This window comes from Hemibagrus wyckioides, linkage group LG26 (assembly GCF_019097595.1).
Source record: "Hemibagrus wyckioides isolate EC202008001 linkage group LG26, SWU_Hwy_1.0, whole genome shotgun sequence".
Classification (NCBI taxonomy): domain Eukaryota; kingdom Metazoa; phylum Chordata; class Actinopteri; order Siluriformes; family Bagridae; genus Hemibagrus; species Hemibagrus wyckioides.
Window position 1 is genome coordinate 3169230 of NC_080735.1, and position 18363 is coordinate 3187592.

Here is an 18363-nt window from a genome sequence, read left to right on the forward strand (position 1 = left end):
TATTTTATTGTATTTTATTAAGAATATCCCGGCTTTTATGCAGATTGGATAAATATGTACCTATTTTTTCTTTTTATAAATATTCTATTGATTTTTTAAAATATTTATTTATCTGAGTCATGTGACTTTCCCATTTCTCCCAGCAGGTACACTACACTGGGTTAACTTTTTTTCAGTACTCTGGACGCCTCTGGAGTCACGGGTTACATCCTAAATAACTACTCAGACCCTATAAAAGCAATTTAAATAAACAATAAATAAACAAACAAAAAGAATAAAATAAAATAAAACCCTAACACGGCAGTCCTACAGTGACACATGGTGGTGGTAGCATTATACTGAAAATGACTTTTCTGCTTTGTTTTACTTTAATAAGGGTATGATTAAACTATTATGCACAATTAAATAAATATGTACTATTATTAAATTATTGATATTTAATCATCGGAGACATTTTAATTTTTTCTTTATTGCTGAACTTTCCCAATTCTCACATCAACCCCAGTCTAACCATGTGAAACATTGTGTATCTGAATATAAACATTTTAAATAGTTTTATTTTTAAAATTGTTAAACATTTGAGGTTTATATTAGTGCATGAAAACGTGTCTTATTAAATGTCCTGTATTTTTTTTTATATTTAGTACAACTCGAGTTAGGAAGTCAGCCATTAACTCGTTCCGCCATTTTGGATGCCTCTGGAGTCATGGGCTCCATCCCAAATAACGTTGCAGTCCCTACACAACCGAGTCAAATGTCGTGTGTTTGATCCTGTTCTATGTACACTACCTAGTGCACTACAGTATGACGATGCCGTGTTTGGGATGTAGCCGCTGCTGCGGAAGAAGAAGGCGTTTGAGGGTGACGCCTTTCTGCGTGTTTACCGGGTTTCTCTCTGTTAAATGTCGGTGATTAGATTGTAGAAAATGGATTTTGGGGATTTATTCGACGAGCGGATGTTTCCTTTCTCCGACTTTCAGGAGTTTACGGTGTGTGTTTGTGTTGTTTGTGATAAAAAAAAACAAAACAAAAAATCAAACACGGACGTGTTTTAGTAACGACCCCTTGGTGTTAGCTAGCTAAAAAACTTCTATAATAGCTGTTATTGTGTTTCACTGTGTTAAGGTGTTTTAAAATCAAACCACCATGTCTGACATTGAATCAATAATAAAATGTACTAATAAATATATATTCTTAATGTTACGGAAGGTGTTTATATCGCTAAGTGGCGCGAGACATGCTAGCTAGGCCATGTTGACAAGCGGGAACTTCTGTCACTACTTTATCTGGAAGAACATTTTATTTCAAATAAATATGTTTATTTAATAAAAAGAAACCTGTCAGATTAATCTGCACTAGGATTTATTGACGTAACTGTATCATTATAACTGTTAAAATGTCTGTTTTATATATTTTAGAACAACTCAAAAATAACATGGCAGCCGAGGCGTGTCCCAAATAGCGACACACCCCCTAGTCACTACAATCTACAAAGTGCACTAAATGTCTATACGCATGTGACGTGACTACAACTAGAGAAGTCAGTAAAATAGTGCACTTTATAGTGAACATGCTGCATATTGGGACATTGCAGGATCAGTGACAGGATTATCCTTTAACGCCATTTTACTCGAAAAGTGAATATGCAAATTATACAAGAGTCATTTAAATAAAGTTATTTAACTAATTACAATAATTACATCAAAAATGTATTAAATTATAAATAGCTTATTTAAAAAAGAATATCTTTGTTTTATTTTTAGTCTGAATAATTTCTAAATAATTTAAGTTTTGTTTTTAATTAATTAATTAATTTATTTTTTAATAAACTGTTCAGCAGTTTATTTATATATTATAATGTCTGAAGTGTTGATGGTTTTTAAAGTTTAAAATACAATAAAATAGAAACACATTAAGTTCTTCAGTGTGTTTAGCCTTTATTCGATTTTCCTCGAATGAATCTGACCTTGTTTTTATTCATGTCTAGTTTGTCCCTGGACATCAGAGACTTTCTGAGCGTGTGAGGAAGCGTCTGTACTACGGTCTGGATCAGGATGCGTCTCTAGATGCACTTTCCTGTCCTGTTACTGGTGAGTTTGTAGCCTCTGTGTGTGTGTGTGTGTGTATATACGCCTGCTTCTGACAGGATACCGTGTGCAGCTCAATAAATCAGACACACAACTGGTGGAGTTGAAGCAGTTCAGTAGAAACGTCAAATTTCAAAATACACACATCAGTACAAACTTTATATATATGTAGGCCACGCCTCCATCACTAGGCCTGGCAAAGAAGCCACGCCTCCTTTACTAGTATTTATAAATATACAGGCCACGCCTCCTTTATCAGGACTGACTGACAAAGAAGCCACGCCTCCTTCACTAGTATTAATAAATATATAGGCCATGCCTCCATCACTACAACTGACAAAGAAGCCACGCCTCCTTCATTAGGGCTGACAGACAAAGAAGCCAAGTCTCCTTCACTAGTATTATAAATGTATATGCCACGCATCATTCATTAGCACTGACAGGCAAATAAGCCACGCCTCCTTCACTAGTATTAATAAATATATAGGCCATGCCTCCATCACTACAACTGACAAAGAAGCCACGCCTCCTTCATTAGGGCTGACAGACAAAGAAGCCAAGTCTCCTTCACTAGTATTATAAATATATATGCCACGCATCATTCATTAGGGCTGACAGACAAAAATAGCCACACCTCCTTCACTAGTTTTAATAAATATATATGCCATGCCTCCTTCATTAGCACTGACAGGCAAATAAGCCATGCCTCCTTCACTAGTATTAAGAAATATATAGGCCACACCTCCTTCATTAGGATTCCACTAATACCCTGTTACATAACCTGATTCTTTATGATTTTGGACTACACTCACGTTGTTCATGTGAAGCCGGAGAATTACAGCTATTCTGGGTCCTCAAGATTTCTTTCTTTCTTTATTGTTTCTTATGATTGTCGCTAGATATCGCCGTCGAACTTCTCCAGAAATCAGCCCCAAGCCCCATACGGAAACTCCGCAAAAAGTACGCAGCACATGTAGCCAGGTGAGTGGGGTTTTTTTTCCTCAGCATCAAACTCTAAACTCACACTAACAAACAGATTAACTAGAACATTTAGATCTTATTGTCCGTTTAATTTCTATAAACGTCCCCATCTCTACACCCTCAGAGAAGCATGCATCTCCCCCTGCGCTATGATGCTGGCCCTGGTTTACATTGAAAGACTCCGACACAGAAACCCTGAGTACCTGCAGCAGATCTCGTCCTCTGACCTCTTCCTGATATCCATGGTGAGCTCCTCAGAAGACCAGAGAGGCTTCTGTTAGCAATGTTGAACAGCTTGTTAGACAAAAGTTAGCCCCTGTTATAGCTTGTGTTAAGCAAGAGTCTGTTTATTTCCCCTTGCAGATGGTTGCCAGTAAATATCTCTACGATGAAGGTGAAGAGGAGGAAGTGTTCAATGACGAATGGGGCGCTGCCGGGAAGCTGGATGTCCAGACGGTCAACATGCTGGAGCTGAATTTCCTCAGTGCCATCGTACGTGATCTACTGTAACACACTGTGCAAATAATCTCCAGTCTTTAAAGTTATGCTTTATCTTTCCTTTTCATTATGTGTTGTAGGACTGGCGCCTGTTTGCTGAGCCCAGTGAGTTCTTTAATGTGCTCAGCCAACTCGAAACCTGGTAAGTATTTTTAATGTGACTTGACTTTCTGTTGTTTTTGGTAAAAACACTAAACATAAAGATACTGTTATATAATTATAAGAAGGCAACCTTTACCCCACTGCAGTGGATATTGTTACCGTTCTATACGCGTGTAAAAATCTGTGTGAGTTTGGTTTCGTTAATCTGTTACATCCTGACAGCATCGCAGAGCGGCAGGGTATGAAGCGTGGCTGGTACACGTACACTGACCTGTGTGTGCTGCTGGAGCAGGCCAACTGGAGGAACGCGCTCACCGCTATCTACCAACACTTCACCAAGGTACTTATACAATCGTCCTTCGACGAAGAAAATCTATATGAAACATGACGTAACCCAGGCAGAAATTATTCATCTTATGATGAGATGTTGGCATAGGATCTGTGTATAATGTCCTGATGATGCCTTTTTTAAACACAGAGTAGGGATTTGACATCTCTTTGGAAAATTCATATTTAATAAAGTTTTGTCTGTATCCATTTGTTTAAATAGCAGCATACATCGATCAGCCATAACATTGTGAGCAGTGAGAGGTGACGTGAATAAGACTGATGATCTCCTCATCATGGCACCTGTTAGTGGGTGGGATATATCAGGCAGCAAGTCAACATTTTGTCCTCAAAGTTGATGTTAGAAGCAGGAAAAATGGACAAGAGTAAGGATTTGAGCTTTGAGTTTGACCAAAAGGGCTAAATTGTGATGGCTAGACCACTGGATAAGAGCATATCCAAAACTGCAGCTCTTGTGGGGTGTTCCCGGTCTGCAGTGGTCAGTATCTATCAAAAGTGGTCCAAGGAAGGAACAGTGGTGAACCGGTGACGGGGTCACGGGTGGTCAAGGCTCATTGATGCACGTGGGGAGTGAAGGCTGGCCCGTGTGATCCGATCCAACAGACGAGCTACTGTTGATCAAACTGCTGAAGAAGTTAATGCTGGTTCTGATAGAAAGGGGTCAGAATACACAGAGCAGGACGGGTCAGGGCTGTTTTGCAGGAAAAGGGGGACCAACACAATATTAGAAATGGTCATAATGTTATACCTAGTCAGTGTATTAGAGAAAATTGAGGAACAAATATAACTGACGGAATTCTTCATTTCTCCACTCTCTGAAAGATTTATTTTAAAAGAATTAAACAGAAGTTTTTAAAATTGTGTTTTAATGCATACTGGATGTAATATAGATTCAATTAAATCCATATAATTGGAAATGTAGTGAATGTAAATGAGTATCTAACACACTTGCTCTCTGTCCAGGTCACGTGTATGCTCGGTCTCCTCTACCTGACGAGCGTCACCAGTCTCCTCGCCGCCTCTGCAATTCTTAACCAGCTCAACCTCCCGAACGCCGAGCCCGTAAATCCCACCCTCTTCCATCCTCACACCTCGGCCTCGTCCCTCCATCCTCGCTGCTGCGTCCTCGCCAACGCCACCCAAAAACCCCAACACGTTCCAGATCTCCACCAGCGCCATCCCGGACACATCCACGGCCCGAGTTCTGTTCCTCCCTTCTATCCGAACTCCGCCCTCTCTCTGTGGAGTTCCCTCCTCTCCGCTCTCGTTCAGTCCGACGTCCAGCCCTCAGAACCTCACGTGTGCACAGCTCAGAACGTCTCCTCATTCTCCTGGTTCTCCTCTCCCGATCTCCTCGCTCAGACACCTTTCCTCCCACATGCACAGCCAAGTCCGCTAGCCGCTTTTCAGAGACACAGCTGTTGCCCAGAAGCTGCAATGCCTTATGGGAAGGCGCAGGTTCTCCTCATACCCACTTAGAGAATGTGAGCTTGTGTTTTTAATAATGGTGTTTTTTTTTGTTTTTGCTTTTTTTTCTCCCTCTAAGCGGGATTTTTGTATATTTAACACCTTCTATAAACATAAAAGCACTTTGATTCAGTGGTAAAAGAATACGAGGGAGAAGTTTGAGCAGAGGGGGTGTGTGTAAAAGAGATAAAAAAAAAACATTTTAAAACTTGATTACGATTAATACGTCAAATGAATCGTAACATACATCACATATATATTAATAATTGCTGCAAATAATTTCAGAAGTGGTTCAGAAAGCACCCGGGTTGCCCCCCATATTTTTTTGTGTGTATTTTTAAATCACTTAAAACATAAGCAGCTTCTGTGTTTTGCTCACAATTGAAAGCACTGATATAAAGGTTAGAATTATACAGATAGTTTTTGCACAGGTACAGAGTTACATTTTTTGTTTGGTTTGTTTAAATAAAAAAAATGATCTTGAAAAATATAATAATTGGCAACCGAGTCCATCATCAAGGATCTTATGCATAGTTCCTTCAAAATTTGTCCTAAGACTTCCTCCAAATGTTCTTCCTCATGTAGGTTTTCATGCTTTGTGGCTTTTTTTTTTTCTTTTTAGATTAAGAAAAATCTAATAATAGATGAAACTGTGAGTAAGGTTTGTTTACTGCTTTTGAGGAAAGGATGGAAACAGCATCATCAACACCCCCTTCCTGTGAGTTTAGTGACAATCTAAAGGTGCATCGAAGCCCTCAAAAAGGTCAAGAATTCAAACAAGTATTCTATCGAAAGAGAGGTTTGTTGTTGTTTGCTTTTAGGGAAAGAGTTGATGAACAGAGTGAGAAAGAGACCATTAGGTGAATCCGTGGGTGGAGCCTAAACTTTAACGTGAGCTGATTGGCTGGTGAGAAATCCTCATGCACTTTTCTAGCCTGGAAATAGCGTCTTCAGAGGAGTTAAATCCTGCCCGACATGCCAAACAAAAAGGACGTCCAGGACTAGGATGTTACATGTAATAACAGCGCTGCCACATTCTTGATTTTGATTGGTTAGAACAGCGGCGTGATTGTTTCTATGGTAATTGTGGATAATTGCAATAAGGAGATCAATGTGCTGTTCTTGTAACAAAGAAGAGAAATAAGTGTGAAGTTTTCTGTACGGAAAGAGTCTCCACTGCTTATGAAGTTTTAAGCTAGGCTCTTTATAGCAGCTGTGATGTACGGAACAGAATTGTAACGTAAAGTAACTAGAAATGGATTCAAATCACTTCACTGTGCTAAAGCTGATGTATTCTAAACACACCATCGGTCAGCCAAAGGACTTCAAATCCCATCTGTCAGGACGTTTTATTAGAATGGAGTTGATGGTTTTTCTACTAAAACACATATGCAGAATTAAGCTGTAGCGTTCCAGACCAAGCAGCAAAAGTAGCTACATATCGAGAGCGCTAACATGCTAGCTGTTACATTCAAACTGAGCAAGTTCTCTTCTGGAAAAATCTATTTTTATTAAATAATAATAATAATAACAAAAAAGCCCACTTTTTCTTCCTTTTTGTTTGCTTTGATTTTGAAGTATTACTCCAGACGCATGCCGGTTCATCTTGTTTCTGATTCAGCTTGAAGAGATGAATAAAGGATATGACTGGATAAGAGTTTAAAGTTTTCCTTTTTTTGTTTTTAATCAACACACCATGTGAAATAAATGAAACTGATTAGAAATGGATTTGCTTTGCTTTATTTTAGGTTCATAATTCTAATGAGCTGAAACGTAGTCCCGCCCACTCGCAGGAACGAGCTGTTTAGCTCCACCCCCTTTCCCTTATAAGGTTATAAACTGCTCCTTTTCATTCTCATAGCTAGAAAGAAGTTTGACAAAAGACATGGCACGAAATGTTTATGTATATTGATTTCTAATATAATCATCTAGTGGATGTTGGGAAATCTGAAAACATTATTTTTTTAAGGTAAAGTTCTTAGGTGAAGGGTTGAGTTATTGTACTGGAAAGTTAGTTAACCTTGTTTAAAGCTGCAGTATGTATCTTTTTTATTGAAAAAAAAAAACACCAAAACGTTAAAAGTGCAATAAATTTAAATAAATACTTTAAAACCTAGTTCCTGTGCTGCTGTGATTGACTCTGAGGGAAAAGGGGGTTCAATGAAGTGGAAGTTTAGCGGCGTCTCGTGACATTTCGGGTTAGTGTTAGTTATTAAAGTAACTCGTAAAGAAAAACTAGCTGTAAACCCTGGTTTGAGTTTAGGGAAGTGTTAGGTAATTAGTCAGGTCTTCCTTTGTGAGGTGTTGTGTGTATGTTTGTTGCATATCCTGGAGGCCAAATGCTAAATTTGGACCGAGCTGTGAGCGCTTTGGCATGCTAACGGGTTCTCCACGGAGTTAGGGTGCGTGTCAAATCGGTACCTAGCTTCCTATCTTCTATCTATAGGGGAAATCTTCTATCTATGATTCATAAAACATTTGCTAAAGGTGTAAATATTGAAGTGACAGTCAGTCTACGGTTTAGGAAGAAGGAGTTTCGAAGTGCAAAAGTGAACGTTGAGTACTGATTATTAAGTTAATTCCACGTATTTTAGAGACGCGTGCACAGCAAACCGATTTGAAACGCACGCAATTAGTGATCTTTACAGGCTTCTTAAAGGTTCATGGTTCCCACGCCGAAAATAGGCGACGCACCCGTTACGTGCACGAGCGCACTCAATCACACACACGCCGTCAGTCTCCGTTGTCATCTTTTCATTATATACACAGACTTAGGCTCACGAGCATGCGCAAAGCGCGCACACGGGCGCACGCGCGACCCAGCACTATGGAGTCTTTAACGCAGGTAAGCTAACGGCTAAAAAATAAAAATACCGTTAATGATGGCGTCGAATATCTATATATATGAATATGTAAACAACAGCGACACAATTTCTGATTAAAATATATCTATTTATCGTCATGGTCTTGCTCTGAGTTTAACGGTTACTGGTGACGCAGGAAGGTAGAAAGCTCGAATCTGATTGGCTGTTGAAGTCTATACGCGCTGTGGTGACTAGTCTACTCAGTGATAACTTCTAGAGTATATTATTTGATTAATCCGGGTTATTTAGTAGGTTAAATACACAATTTAGGCTCTGTCCTGTCACTTTTGTTTTTCTTTCTCTGTACAGGAGGTTTGTCCGAACCCTCATGCCATGAATAATTCAGGTAGGTCACCTAAATATGGAGAGCTGATATTTTACAGGACTATGGTGTCTTCAGTTATTAGGTTTGGGTTGTGTATTTATGTATTTCCTAATAATAAAGACACAACATTGGTCACATATTCACCGAAACAGCGGGATATACTGATATGATATGTTCAACTCAGCATTTACTGGTCACACAGGGTAAATAAATACATGATGGTACACCAGACATCCATTGACTAGCATTAGGTAACCACTAGATGCCACTCTGTAACAATCAGATGCCCCTCTGTAACTGGTAGGTAGCTTCCTATAATCAGTAGGTACCAATTAGATGCCACTCTGTAACAATTAGATGCCACTTTGTAACAATTAGATGCCACTCTGTAACTATCAAATGCTATTCTGTAATAATTAGATGCCACTCTGTAACTATCAGATGCTATTCTGTAACAATTAGATGCCACTCTTAACTATCAGATGCCACTCTGTAACTATCAGATGCCACTCTGTAACAATCAGATACCACTGGATAACAACCAGATGCCACTCTATAACAATCAGATGCCACTCTATAACAATCAGATGCCACTCTGTAACAATCAGATGCCACTCTAACAATCAGATGCCACTCTATAACAATCAGATGCCACTCTGTAACAATCAGATGCCACTCTGTAACAATCTGATGCCACTCTGTAACAAGTAGATGCCACCCTGTAACAATTAGATGCCACTCTGTAACTATCAGATGCCACTCTGTACCTATCAGGTAGCTTCCTATTACTAGCACATGCCAATCAGATGCCATTCTGTAACTATCAGATACCACTCTGTAACTATCAGATACCACTGGATAACAATCAGATGCCACTCTGTAACAATCAGATGCCACTCTATAACAATCAGATACCACTCTATAACAACCAGATGCCACTCTGTAACAATCTGATGCCACTCTGTAACAATTAGATGCCACTCTGTAACAATCAGATGCCACTCGATAACAATCAGATGTCACTCTGTAACTATCAGATACCACTCTGTAACAATCTGATGCCACTCTGTAACTATCAGGTGCCACTCTAACAATCAGATGCACTCTATAACAATCAGATGCCACTCTGTAACTATCAGATGCCACTCTGAAACAATCAGATGCCACTCTATAACTATCAGACACCACTGGATAACAATCAGATGCCACTCTGTAACAATCTGATGCCACTCTGTAACTATCAGGTGCCACTCTAACAATCAGATGCCACTCTATAACAATCAGATGCCACTCTATAACAATCAGATGCCACTCTATAACAATCAGATGCTACTCTGTAACAATCAGATGCCACTCTGTAACAATCAGATGCCACTCTATAACAATCAGATGCCACTCTGTAACTATCAGATGCCATTCTGTAACTATCAGATGCCACTCTATAACAAGCAGATGCCACTCTGTAACAATTAGATGCCACTCTGTAACTATCAGATGCCACTCTGTAATTATCAGATGCCACTCTGTAACTATCAGATGCCATTCTGTAACAATCAGATGCCACTCTATAACAATCAGATGCTACTCTATAACTACCAGATGCCACTCTATAACTACCAGATGCCACTCAATAACAATCAGATGCCACTCTGTAACAATCAGATGCCACTCTGTAACAATCAGATGCCACTCTAAAACAATCAGATGCCACTCTGTAACAAGTAGATGCCACCCTGTAACAATCAGATGCCACTCTGTAACTATCAGATGCCACTCTGTAACTATCAGGTAGCTTCCTATTACTAGCACATGCCAATCAGATGCCATTCTGTAACTATCAGATACCACTCTGTAACAATCAGATGCCACTCTGTAACTATCAGATACCACTGGATAACAATCAGATGCCACTCTGTAACAATCAGATGCCACTTTAACAATCAGATACCACTCTATAACAACCAGATGACACTATGTAACAATCTAATGCCACTCTGTAACAATTAGATGCCACTCTGTAACAATCAGATGCCACTCTGTAACTATCAGGTAGCTTCCTATAACTAGCACATGCCAATCAGATGCCACTCTGTAACTATCAGATACCACTCTGTAACAATCTGATGCCACTCTGTAACTATCAGGTAGCTTCCTATAACTAGCACATGCCAATCAGATGCCACTCTGTAACTATCAGATACCACTGGATAACAATCAGATGCCACTCTGTAACAATCTGATGCCACTCTGTAACTATCAGATGCCACTCTGTAACTATCAGATGCCACTCTATAACAATCTGATGCCACTCTGTAACAATCTGATGCCACTCTATAACAATCAGATGCAACTCTATAACAACCAGATGCCATTCTGTAACTATCAGATGCCACTCTATAACAATTAGATGCCACTCTGTAACAATCAGATGCCACTCTGTAACAATCAGATGCCACTCTATAACAATTAGATGCCACTCTGTAACTATCAGATGCCACTCTATAACAATCTGATGCCACTCTGTAACAATCTGATGCCACTCTATAACAATCAGATGCAACTCTATAACAACCAGATGCCATTCTGTAACTATCAGATGCCACTCTATAACAATTAGATGCCACTCTGTAACAATCAGATGCCACTCTGTAACAATCTGATGCCACTCTGTAACTATCAGATGCCACTCTGTAACTATCAGATGCCACTCTATAACAATCTGATGCCACTCTGTAACAATCTGATGCCACTCTATAACAATCAGATGCAACTCTATAACAACCAGATGCCATTCTGTAACTATCAGATGCCACTCTATAACAATTAGATGCCACTCTGTAACAATCAGATGCCACTCTGTAACAATCAGATGCCACTCTATAACAATTAGATGCCACTCTGTAACAATCAGATGTCACTCTATAACAATCAGATGCCATTCTGTAACTATCAGATGCCACTCTATAACAATCAGATGCCACTCTGTAACAATTAGATGCCACTCTGTAACTATCAGATACCACTCTGTAACCATCAGATGCCACTCTGTAACTATCAGGTAGCTTCCTATACCAATCAGATGCCACTCAGTAAAACAAAGTGGCACCTCATTGGCCCCTGCTTGTTATAGGAAGCTACCTGATAGTTACTGAGTGGCATCTAATTTTAGCTAGAAAACATAATATAAACATTTAGCAGGGAATAAAAAAGATAAAATGTAAAAAATAAAAATGAATTATTAAAAAAATAAAACACATTTAAAAAAATAAAAAACAAAAATCAATTTTAGCTAGAAACCATAATACATATATTGTGAAGGAAATAAAAAATATTTAAAAATAAATAAATAAATAATATACTATCAGGTAGCTTCCTATAACTAGCAGGTACCCACCCAGTAACTGGTATGTGCCATGCTGTAACTATGTACCTCTACATTTTCCACCTCTATTCAGTCATACATCAGGTGTGTTTGTTTACTGCTCATATTTCACCTGGTATGCCTTAGCAGATGGAATGACAGCCATTTTATGAAGATGTTCTAAGTTCCTGTCTAAGGGTTCAGGCTTTAATCCTGTCTATCATAGAACTACTTCATGGCCTGACGAAACAGACAGCTGACAGATTTACAAGATATTCTGAAAGATAATACTCCATTAGCTGTGAAGGAAGCTGCCCTGTTAGTGTATAGCAGCAGTTTAGGAGAATGCAGACTTATTGTTCTCCACACAGACACACCCCTATCCTGTCTGTCTTTCAGCAGTCGACTCAGGAGCTGAAGCCTACCTAGAGTTTATGAAGAAGTACAGCTGTTACGATGCCATTCCCACCAGCTGTAAGCTTGTTATTTTCGACACGGCTCTGCAGGTATGTTGCTTTTTTTTTTTTTTACGATTTTCTCCATATGGAAAGACACTTTCCTAATAGCTTAATAGTTACAGGCTTTCTATTAAAGATGATTTTTTTTTTTTTTTTTTACATAAGTTGTTTTAATGTTTTTTTTTTTTAGTATTTAATTTTTATATATTTTTTTTTATCTTTTTCATTCCCTGCAAAATATTTGTATTAAGTGTTTTGGCTTAAATTGTTTTTATGTTTTTACTTTTTAAATGTGTATTTTATTTTATTTTTTAACTTTTTCATTCCCTGCAAAAAAATGTAAATTAAGATTTCTAGCTGTAATTGTTTTAATGTTTTTATTTTTTAAATATGTATTCTATTTTAATAATTAATTTATTTTATACATTTTTTTTAAAAATTATTTTTTTCAATACTTTTAATTGTACAATTAAATTTTTTTTAGCTATAAACCTTCTTTCTCATTAGATAAATGAATTAGTTAAACTTAATGCAGACGGTTATATTATGGTTTATTAAAGATGAGCAAAACTGATCTTTTTTTTTTTTTACATAAATTGTTTTAATGTTTTAATTTTTTTAATAATTATTTAATATATTTAATTTTTTTCATTCCCTGCAAAATATTTTTTCTAGCTATAATGTTTTTATTTTTTAAATGTGCATTTTATTTCTAGGTAAAGAAAGCCTTTTTTGCATTAGTGGCAAATGGTTTACGAGCAGCGCCGCTGTGGGACAGCAAACTGCAGAGATTTGTGGGTAAGGAACGTATCTAAAAAATGGACACGCCCCTGTTTTTGTGCAAACTCCGCCCCCTTGTGCAAATCCAACGAAGTTACTGAGCTCTGATCTGAATATTTTCAATATTTATCCCTAATTTTTTCTTCCATGGCACACAGGTATGCTGACCATCACAGACTTCATCAACATTCTCCATCGCTACTATAAATCCCCCATGGTCAGTAGTGACACTCGCACACTGTATGCAAGGAATAGCTCGACCACTACACAGTACACAGTGTTCACCTCATTTCAAAACATTTGTAACGAAACATGTTTGGCATCTGAAGTTATAGAGCCTTCCATTAACCATCAGACACCCGACATGTGACGGCTCACGTCCACTACACTTCATTTGACCGCTCCTTTAAACTTCTTGTGTGAAATCTCTCATTCTCAAATTCCTTTAGAATATTTTTGCTTGTTTTTTTCCTCCTTAAAGGTTCAAATTTACGAGCTGGAGGATCACAAGATTCAGACATGGAGAGGTGATTCCTTTCAAAGTAAATGAGCTGCATTATGTAGATGATATCAAGCTGACTGTATATGAGAACGCCAACTACTGTGTATTCTAATATTATATTTCTATTAAATTCTATCAAAAAAAAATTATTAAAAAAATATATATTTATTTTCTTTTTTATTTATGTTTATTTCCCTGATTTTTTTAGTTAAAGAAAATTAATTAAAATGAATATTTTAATAGTTAATTAAATTAAAGGGAATGAATTAAATTAATATTTCATTTGGATTTTATTTATATTTATTTATTATAACATCATGCTTTTTATTCTCTGCAAAATTCATATTTTTTCTAGCTATAATTTATTTTGGGTTTTTTTATGTGTATTTTATTTTTTAAATTAATTTTTATTTCTTTTAATTTTATCTCTTTCATTCTCTGCAAAATATTTGTATTACATTTTCTATCTATAATTGATTTTGTTTTTATTTTTTTAATGTATTTTATTTATTTAATAATGGATTTTTCTTTAAAAAAAAATTTTAATAATTTTTTTCAATACTTTTTATTGTACAATTTTAGATTTTTTTTTTTTAGATAAAAACCTCATTACACTGAATTAGTTAAACTTAATGCTGATGGTTATATAGATGTATTTTTTAGGCTGTATACATTACTGTTTTTCTTCTTGTCATTTCTTTTTTAGACGTTTACCTGCAGTACTATAATCAAAGCCTCATCAGCATCGCACCTGAAGCGAGGTAACTACATCTGACACCCCGTAACACCCCAGAGTGCATTGCTACAGTTTCACGCTCCTAATTCTCGTTTCTTTCACAGCCTTTTCGATGCCGTTTATTCCTTACTGAAGCACAAAATCCACCGTCTGCCCGTCATCGACCCTGACTCTGGGAACGTCCTCCACATTTTAACCCACAAGCGAATTCTCAAATTCCTCTATATATTTGTTAGTAAGACCATTTTAATTGATCACCATTACAACTCATTCTTTGTGTTGTCTTTTGTATGTTGACATTTCAGTCTTAAAAGACTTAAAAGGTTTCCTCAGCTCCTACTCCAGGACTATCTTGACCACACCCCTGCATAATTTTTTTCCTGTCCCCTATAATCGTTTCCTGTTTATAAATGTTTTTTTGGTTGACTGTGTTGTTGGGAAGTGTTGCATGTGTGAACAGCTTTTTTCCTATTTTTAGCCTCCCACTTCCTTACTGGTTTCTCAGTGGCCTTCAGAATTCACACAGATTTCATGGGTTTTCCAAATGGTTTTCCATCCTTTACTTCCCAGTATCTTCCAGTCATTCCAATGGCTTTCAGTGGATTTTCCCCATGCCTTCTTGGTTTCCCACTGGTTTCTTGGCTACGATGTAACTACCTATTTTCCCAATGACTGTTGGTTGTTCAAGAGATTTCCTGGCTTCCCAGTACCTTCCAGGTTTCCCAGTGGTTTCCTGTTTTCCCAGTGGCCTTCAGATCCCCCTCGGTTTCTTGCCTTCCATGTATCTACCGGTTTTCTACCGGTTGTCCAAGTGGTTTCTTCGCATTTCAGTACCTTCCCAGTGGCTTGTTGTGCAGGAGGGTTCCTCGCTTCCCAGTACCTTCCTGGTTTTCCAGTGACGTCCTGGTATTCTTTTGGATCCCTATTTTTGCAGTGGCCTACAAACCCCCCGGTTTCTGGATTTCCAGCAACCTTCTTAGGCCTGACCAGGCTCTTTCTTGATATCTCAGTGTCTGCCTGTTCGGTTATGTCAGTCTCTTCTAGTTTATTCTTCTCTCATCTACCTGCATTCTATAAAACACTGTTTTTCCCAGTCGTTTGTTGGTTTCCCCAGTGGTACCAGTGGCTTCCCCAGTGGTTCCCGGAAGTTTGTTGGTGTCCACAATGGTTCCAGTAGTTTGTTTATTTCCCCAGTGGTTCTGGTAGTTTGTTGGTGTCCCCAGTGGTTCCAGTAGTTTGTTGGTTTCCCCAGTGGTTCCAGTAGTTTGTTGGTTTCCACAGTGGTTCTGGTGGTTTATTGGTTTTCCCAGTGGTTCCAGTGCTTTGTCGGTTTTCCCAGTGGTTCCAGTGCTTTGTCAGTTTTCCCAGTGGTTCCAGTGCTTTGTCGGTTTTCCCAGTGGTTCCAGTGCTTTGTTGGTTTCCACAGTGGTTCTGGTGACTTGTTGGTTTCCCCAGTGGTTCCAGTGGCTTGTTGGTTTTCCCAGTGGTTTCAGTGGCTTGTTGGTTTCCCCAGTGGTTTGTTGGTTTCTCCAGTGATTCCAGTGGTTTGTTGGTTTCTCCAGTGATTCCAGTGGTTTGTTGGTTTCCCCAGTGGTTCTGGTGGCTTGTTGGTTTCCCCAGTGGTTTGGTGGTTTCCCCAGGGGTTTGGTGGTTTCCCCAGTGGTTTGCTGGTTTCCATGGTGCCTTAGTGGGTTCTTCTATTTTCCATACACCTTCTCCTGTCCCTGTCACTTCCCTGTTTCCCAGTTTTGGTTTCTCAGTGATTCCCAAATACAGATCGTTAGTTCTGCATGTCTCCACCTTTAGTCATGTCATCTTGGAACAGGCCTTAAAATCAGTTTCAAGCTCACATCCAATTCCTTTGGCTGGCATTTATATATTATGTGCAGAGGTCCACGATCCCAACACCACGATTTTTGCAGAGGAAAATTGAAGAAGCGGGAGTCGGGACGTTCCGAGACATCGCCACCATACAGCAGACGGCCACCGTGTACGACGCTCTGTCCATATTCGCGGAGAGAAGAGTATCTGCTCTGCCAGTGGTGGATGAAAATGGTGACAAATTACAATTACTAATAACAATGAATTTAGTATGGTCATTCTATTATTATCATTATTATTATTATTGTCAGTATAAATAAATAAATAAGTAAATATTTAAGAACATTATTTATATAATCATTATCACCTGTTTTTACAATTAATGATTTATTTAATGAATAAATTTTTGCCTATTTTACAAAAATTTATATTTAAAAATCTGTTTTCTAGGTAAGGTAGTGGCTCTTTACTCAAGATTTGACGTGATAGTAAGTAAAATCTAAACTTCTTTATTCTAAATATATGTGTGTGTGTGTGTTGTGAATGTGTTCCAGTTGCACGTATTGTTCAATTGTTCAAATTGTTTTGAACACAGAATCTGGCTGCACAGAAAACCTACAACAACCTGAGCATTAGCATGAAGGAGGCGTTGAGGAGGCGGTGCTGTTTTGTGGAGGGAGTTATTAAGTGTTATCCTGACGAAACCCTGGAGACCGCTGTCGACCGAATCGCCCAGGCAGAGGTGAGCAGATGTGTTCAGTTTGTGTGTGTGTGTATACGTGAGTGTGTATGTGTGTGTATATATGTGTGTGTGTGTTTGTATGTGTGTGTATATATATTTGTGTTGTGTGTGTGTGTGTGTGTGTGTATGTATATATATATATATATATATGTGTGTGTGTGTGAATATGTGTTTTATTTGTGTGCGTGTGTGAATATATGTGTGTTTTATGTGTGTGTGTGTGTGTGTGCCAAATCTTTCATTTCCAATAAAAACATTAGATCTCCTATCTGAACTGAGTGTCTGGAAGCCCCGCCCCCTTCACTCCCATCTCACCTCATGATCTATCTGGTGTTAGACGCAGCTATAAATTCCTCAACAAGCTTCTCCACTAAAAGTGACACAAACTGTACAGACTTATAGCATCTGCTATAGCAGACATCATTAGGAAGAAAAGTCTCAGAGCTTCACCCTCCCCTTCGTCTGTCCTCCTGTTTAGGTTCACAGGCTGGTTCTGGTGGACCGACATGATGACATGGTGCGAGGCATCATCTCCCTCTCAGATCTTCTCCAGGCCATGATTTTATCTCCAGCGGGGATCGACGCTCTGCTCGCATAGCTGTAACGGGACGAATCCACGCCTCATCCTGCGCTCACTCACTTCCACCTCCTTCTCCATCACGGGCCACAGGTAACAGGTAACACATACACACACACACACACACTGACTTACAAGAGACTCAAAGCAGCTGCTTTAGTTTTATTTATTTATTTTTTAATTTTTAATTTTTAATTTATATATAGAAGTAGTTAAACTTAGTAAAAAATAAAGAAATTAATTAACTAAAAACATTAATTTGCCATTTTTTCGACAGTTCTTTTGTTTTATTTTATTTTTATTTCATTATTTTCTGATTTGTTTGTATATAAAGATTTTCTTTTTTTAATAAATAATTCATACACTCATAGTTATCTCTGAGAAACGTAAATATTTAAAAAATATACATATTAATAGATATTTTTAAAAATATTAAAAAATTAATATTGAAAATATTTTTTTTATATTTCAAAAATATGAAATGTTAAAATAATGTTGTATATTTATTTCTCCCCCAGATATTGCCATGTGATGGGACATGATGCACACACACACACACACACTCTACATGGACAGAAGAACTTCCAACAGCTGCGAAACTGTTGTTTTTGTTGTGTTGTTTTGTTTGTTGTAAATAATTTTTTTGTACGGTTTCTGTCTTACACAGAGGAAATTAAACAGCAGCTTTACTGAAAACTAAAATAAACGTCTCTG

The 18363-nt window shown here is 38.0% G+C and overlaps 2 protein-coding genes across 6 annotated transcripts; both read left to right on the top strand.

Moving 5' to 3' along the window:
- The first annotated feature begins 826 nt into the window (after positions 1-826).
- cnppd1 (cyclin Pas1/PHO80 domain containing 1) lies at positions 827-7599 on the top strand. The gene is made up of 8 exons (XM_058379866.1): positions 827-989; positions 1988-2090; positions 2987-3068; positions 3193-3313; positions 3432-3560; positions 3647-3708; positions 3891-4008; positions 4980-7599. Exons 1-8 carry the CDS (start codon positions 927-929, stop codon positions 5493-5495), a joined length of 1194 nt encoding a protein of 397 aa, XP_058235849.1. The 5' UTR covers positions 827-926; the 3' UTR covers positions 5496-7599.
- A 54-nt stretch (positions 7600-7653) lies between these two features.
- Positions 7654-18353, top strand: prkag3a (protein kinase, AMP-activated, gamma 3a non-catalytic subunit). 5 transcript variants are annotated; one of them, XM_058379872.1, is made up of 13 exons: positions 7654-8328; positions 8657-8693; positions 12433-12539; positions 13208-13289; positions 13430-13488; positions 13753-13813; positions 14480-14534; positions 14614-14740; positions 16432-16564; positions 16781-16818; positions 16926-17072; positions 17551-17742; positions 18168-18353. In XM_058379872.1, exons 1-12 carry the CDS (start codon positions 8269-8271, stop codon positions 17668-17670), a joined length of 1026 nt encoding a protein of 341 aa, XP_058235855.1. In that variant the 5' UTR covers positions 7654-8268; the 3' UTR covers positions 17671-17742; positions 18168-18353. The 5 variants fall into 5 exon arrangements, with proteins under 5 accessions (XP_058235855.1, XP_058235852.1, XP_058235851.1 ...); XM_058379869.1 differs by having other exon boundaries at positions 7660-8328; positions 12436-12539; positions 16399-16564; XM_058379868.1 differs by having other exon boundaries at positions 7663-8328; positions 16399-16564; positions 17551-17749.
- Positions 18354-18363: the final 10 nt, after the last annotated feature.

Excerpts from the sequence above, each read along its gene's own strand:
- prkag3a (XM_058379868.1), top strand. The coding sequence starts at position 8,269 with ATGCGCAAAGCGCGCACACGGGCGCACGCGCGACCCAGCACTATGGAG. Across the intron at positions 13,489-13,752 it reads GCTACTATAAATCCCCCATG|GTTCAAATTTACGAGCTGGA; the intron begins GTCAGTAGTGAC and ends TCCTCCTTAAAG. Across the intron at positions 14,535-14,613 it reads AGCATCGCACCTGAAGCGAG|CCTTTTCGATGCCGTTTATT; the intron begins GTAACTACATCT and ends TTTCTTTCACAG.
- cnppd1 (XM_058379866.1), top strand. The coding sequence starts at position 927 with ATGGATTTTGGGGATTTATTCGACGAGCGGATGTTTCCTTTCTCCGAC. Across the intron at positions 2,091-2,986 it reads ACTTTCCTGTCCTGTTACTG|ATATCGCCGTCGAACTTCTC; the intron begins GTGAGTTTGTAG and ends GATTGTCGCTAG. Across the intron at positions 3,561-3,646 it reads TGAATTTCCTCAGTGCCATC|GACTGGCGCCTGTTTGCTGA; the intron begins GTACGTGATCTA and ends TATGTGTTGTAG.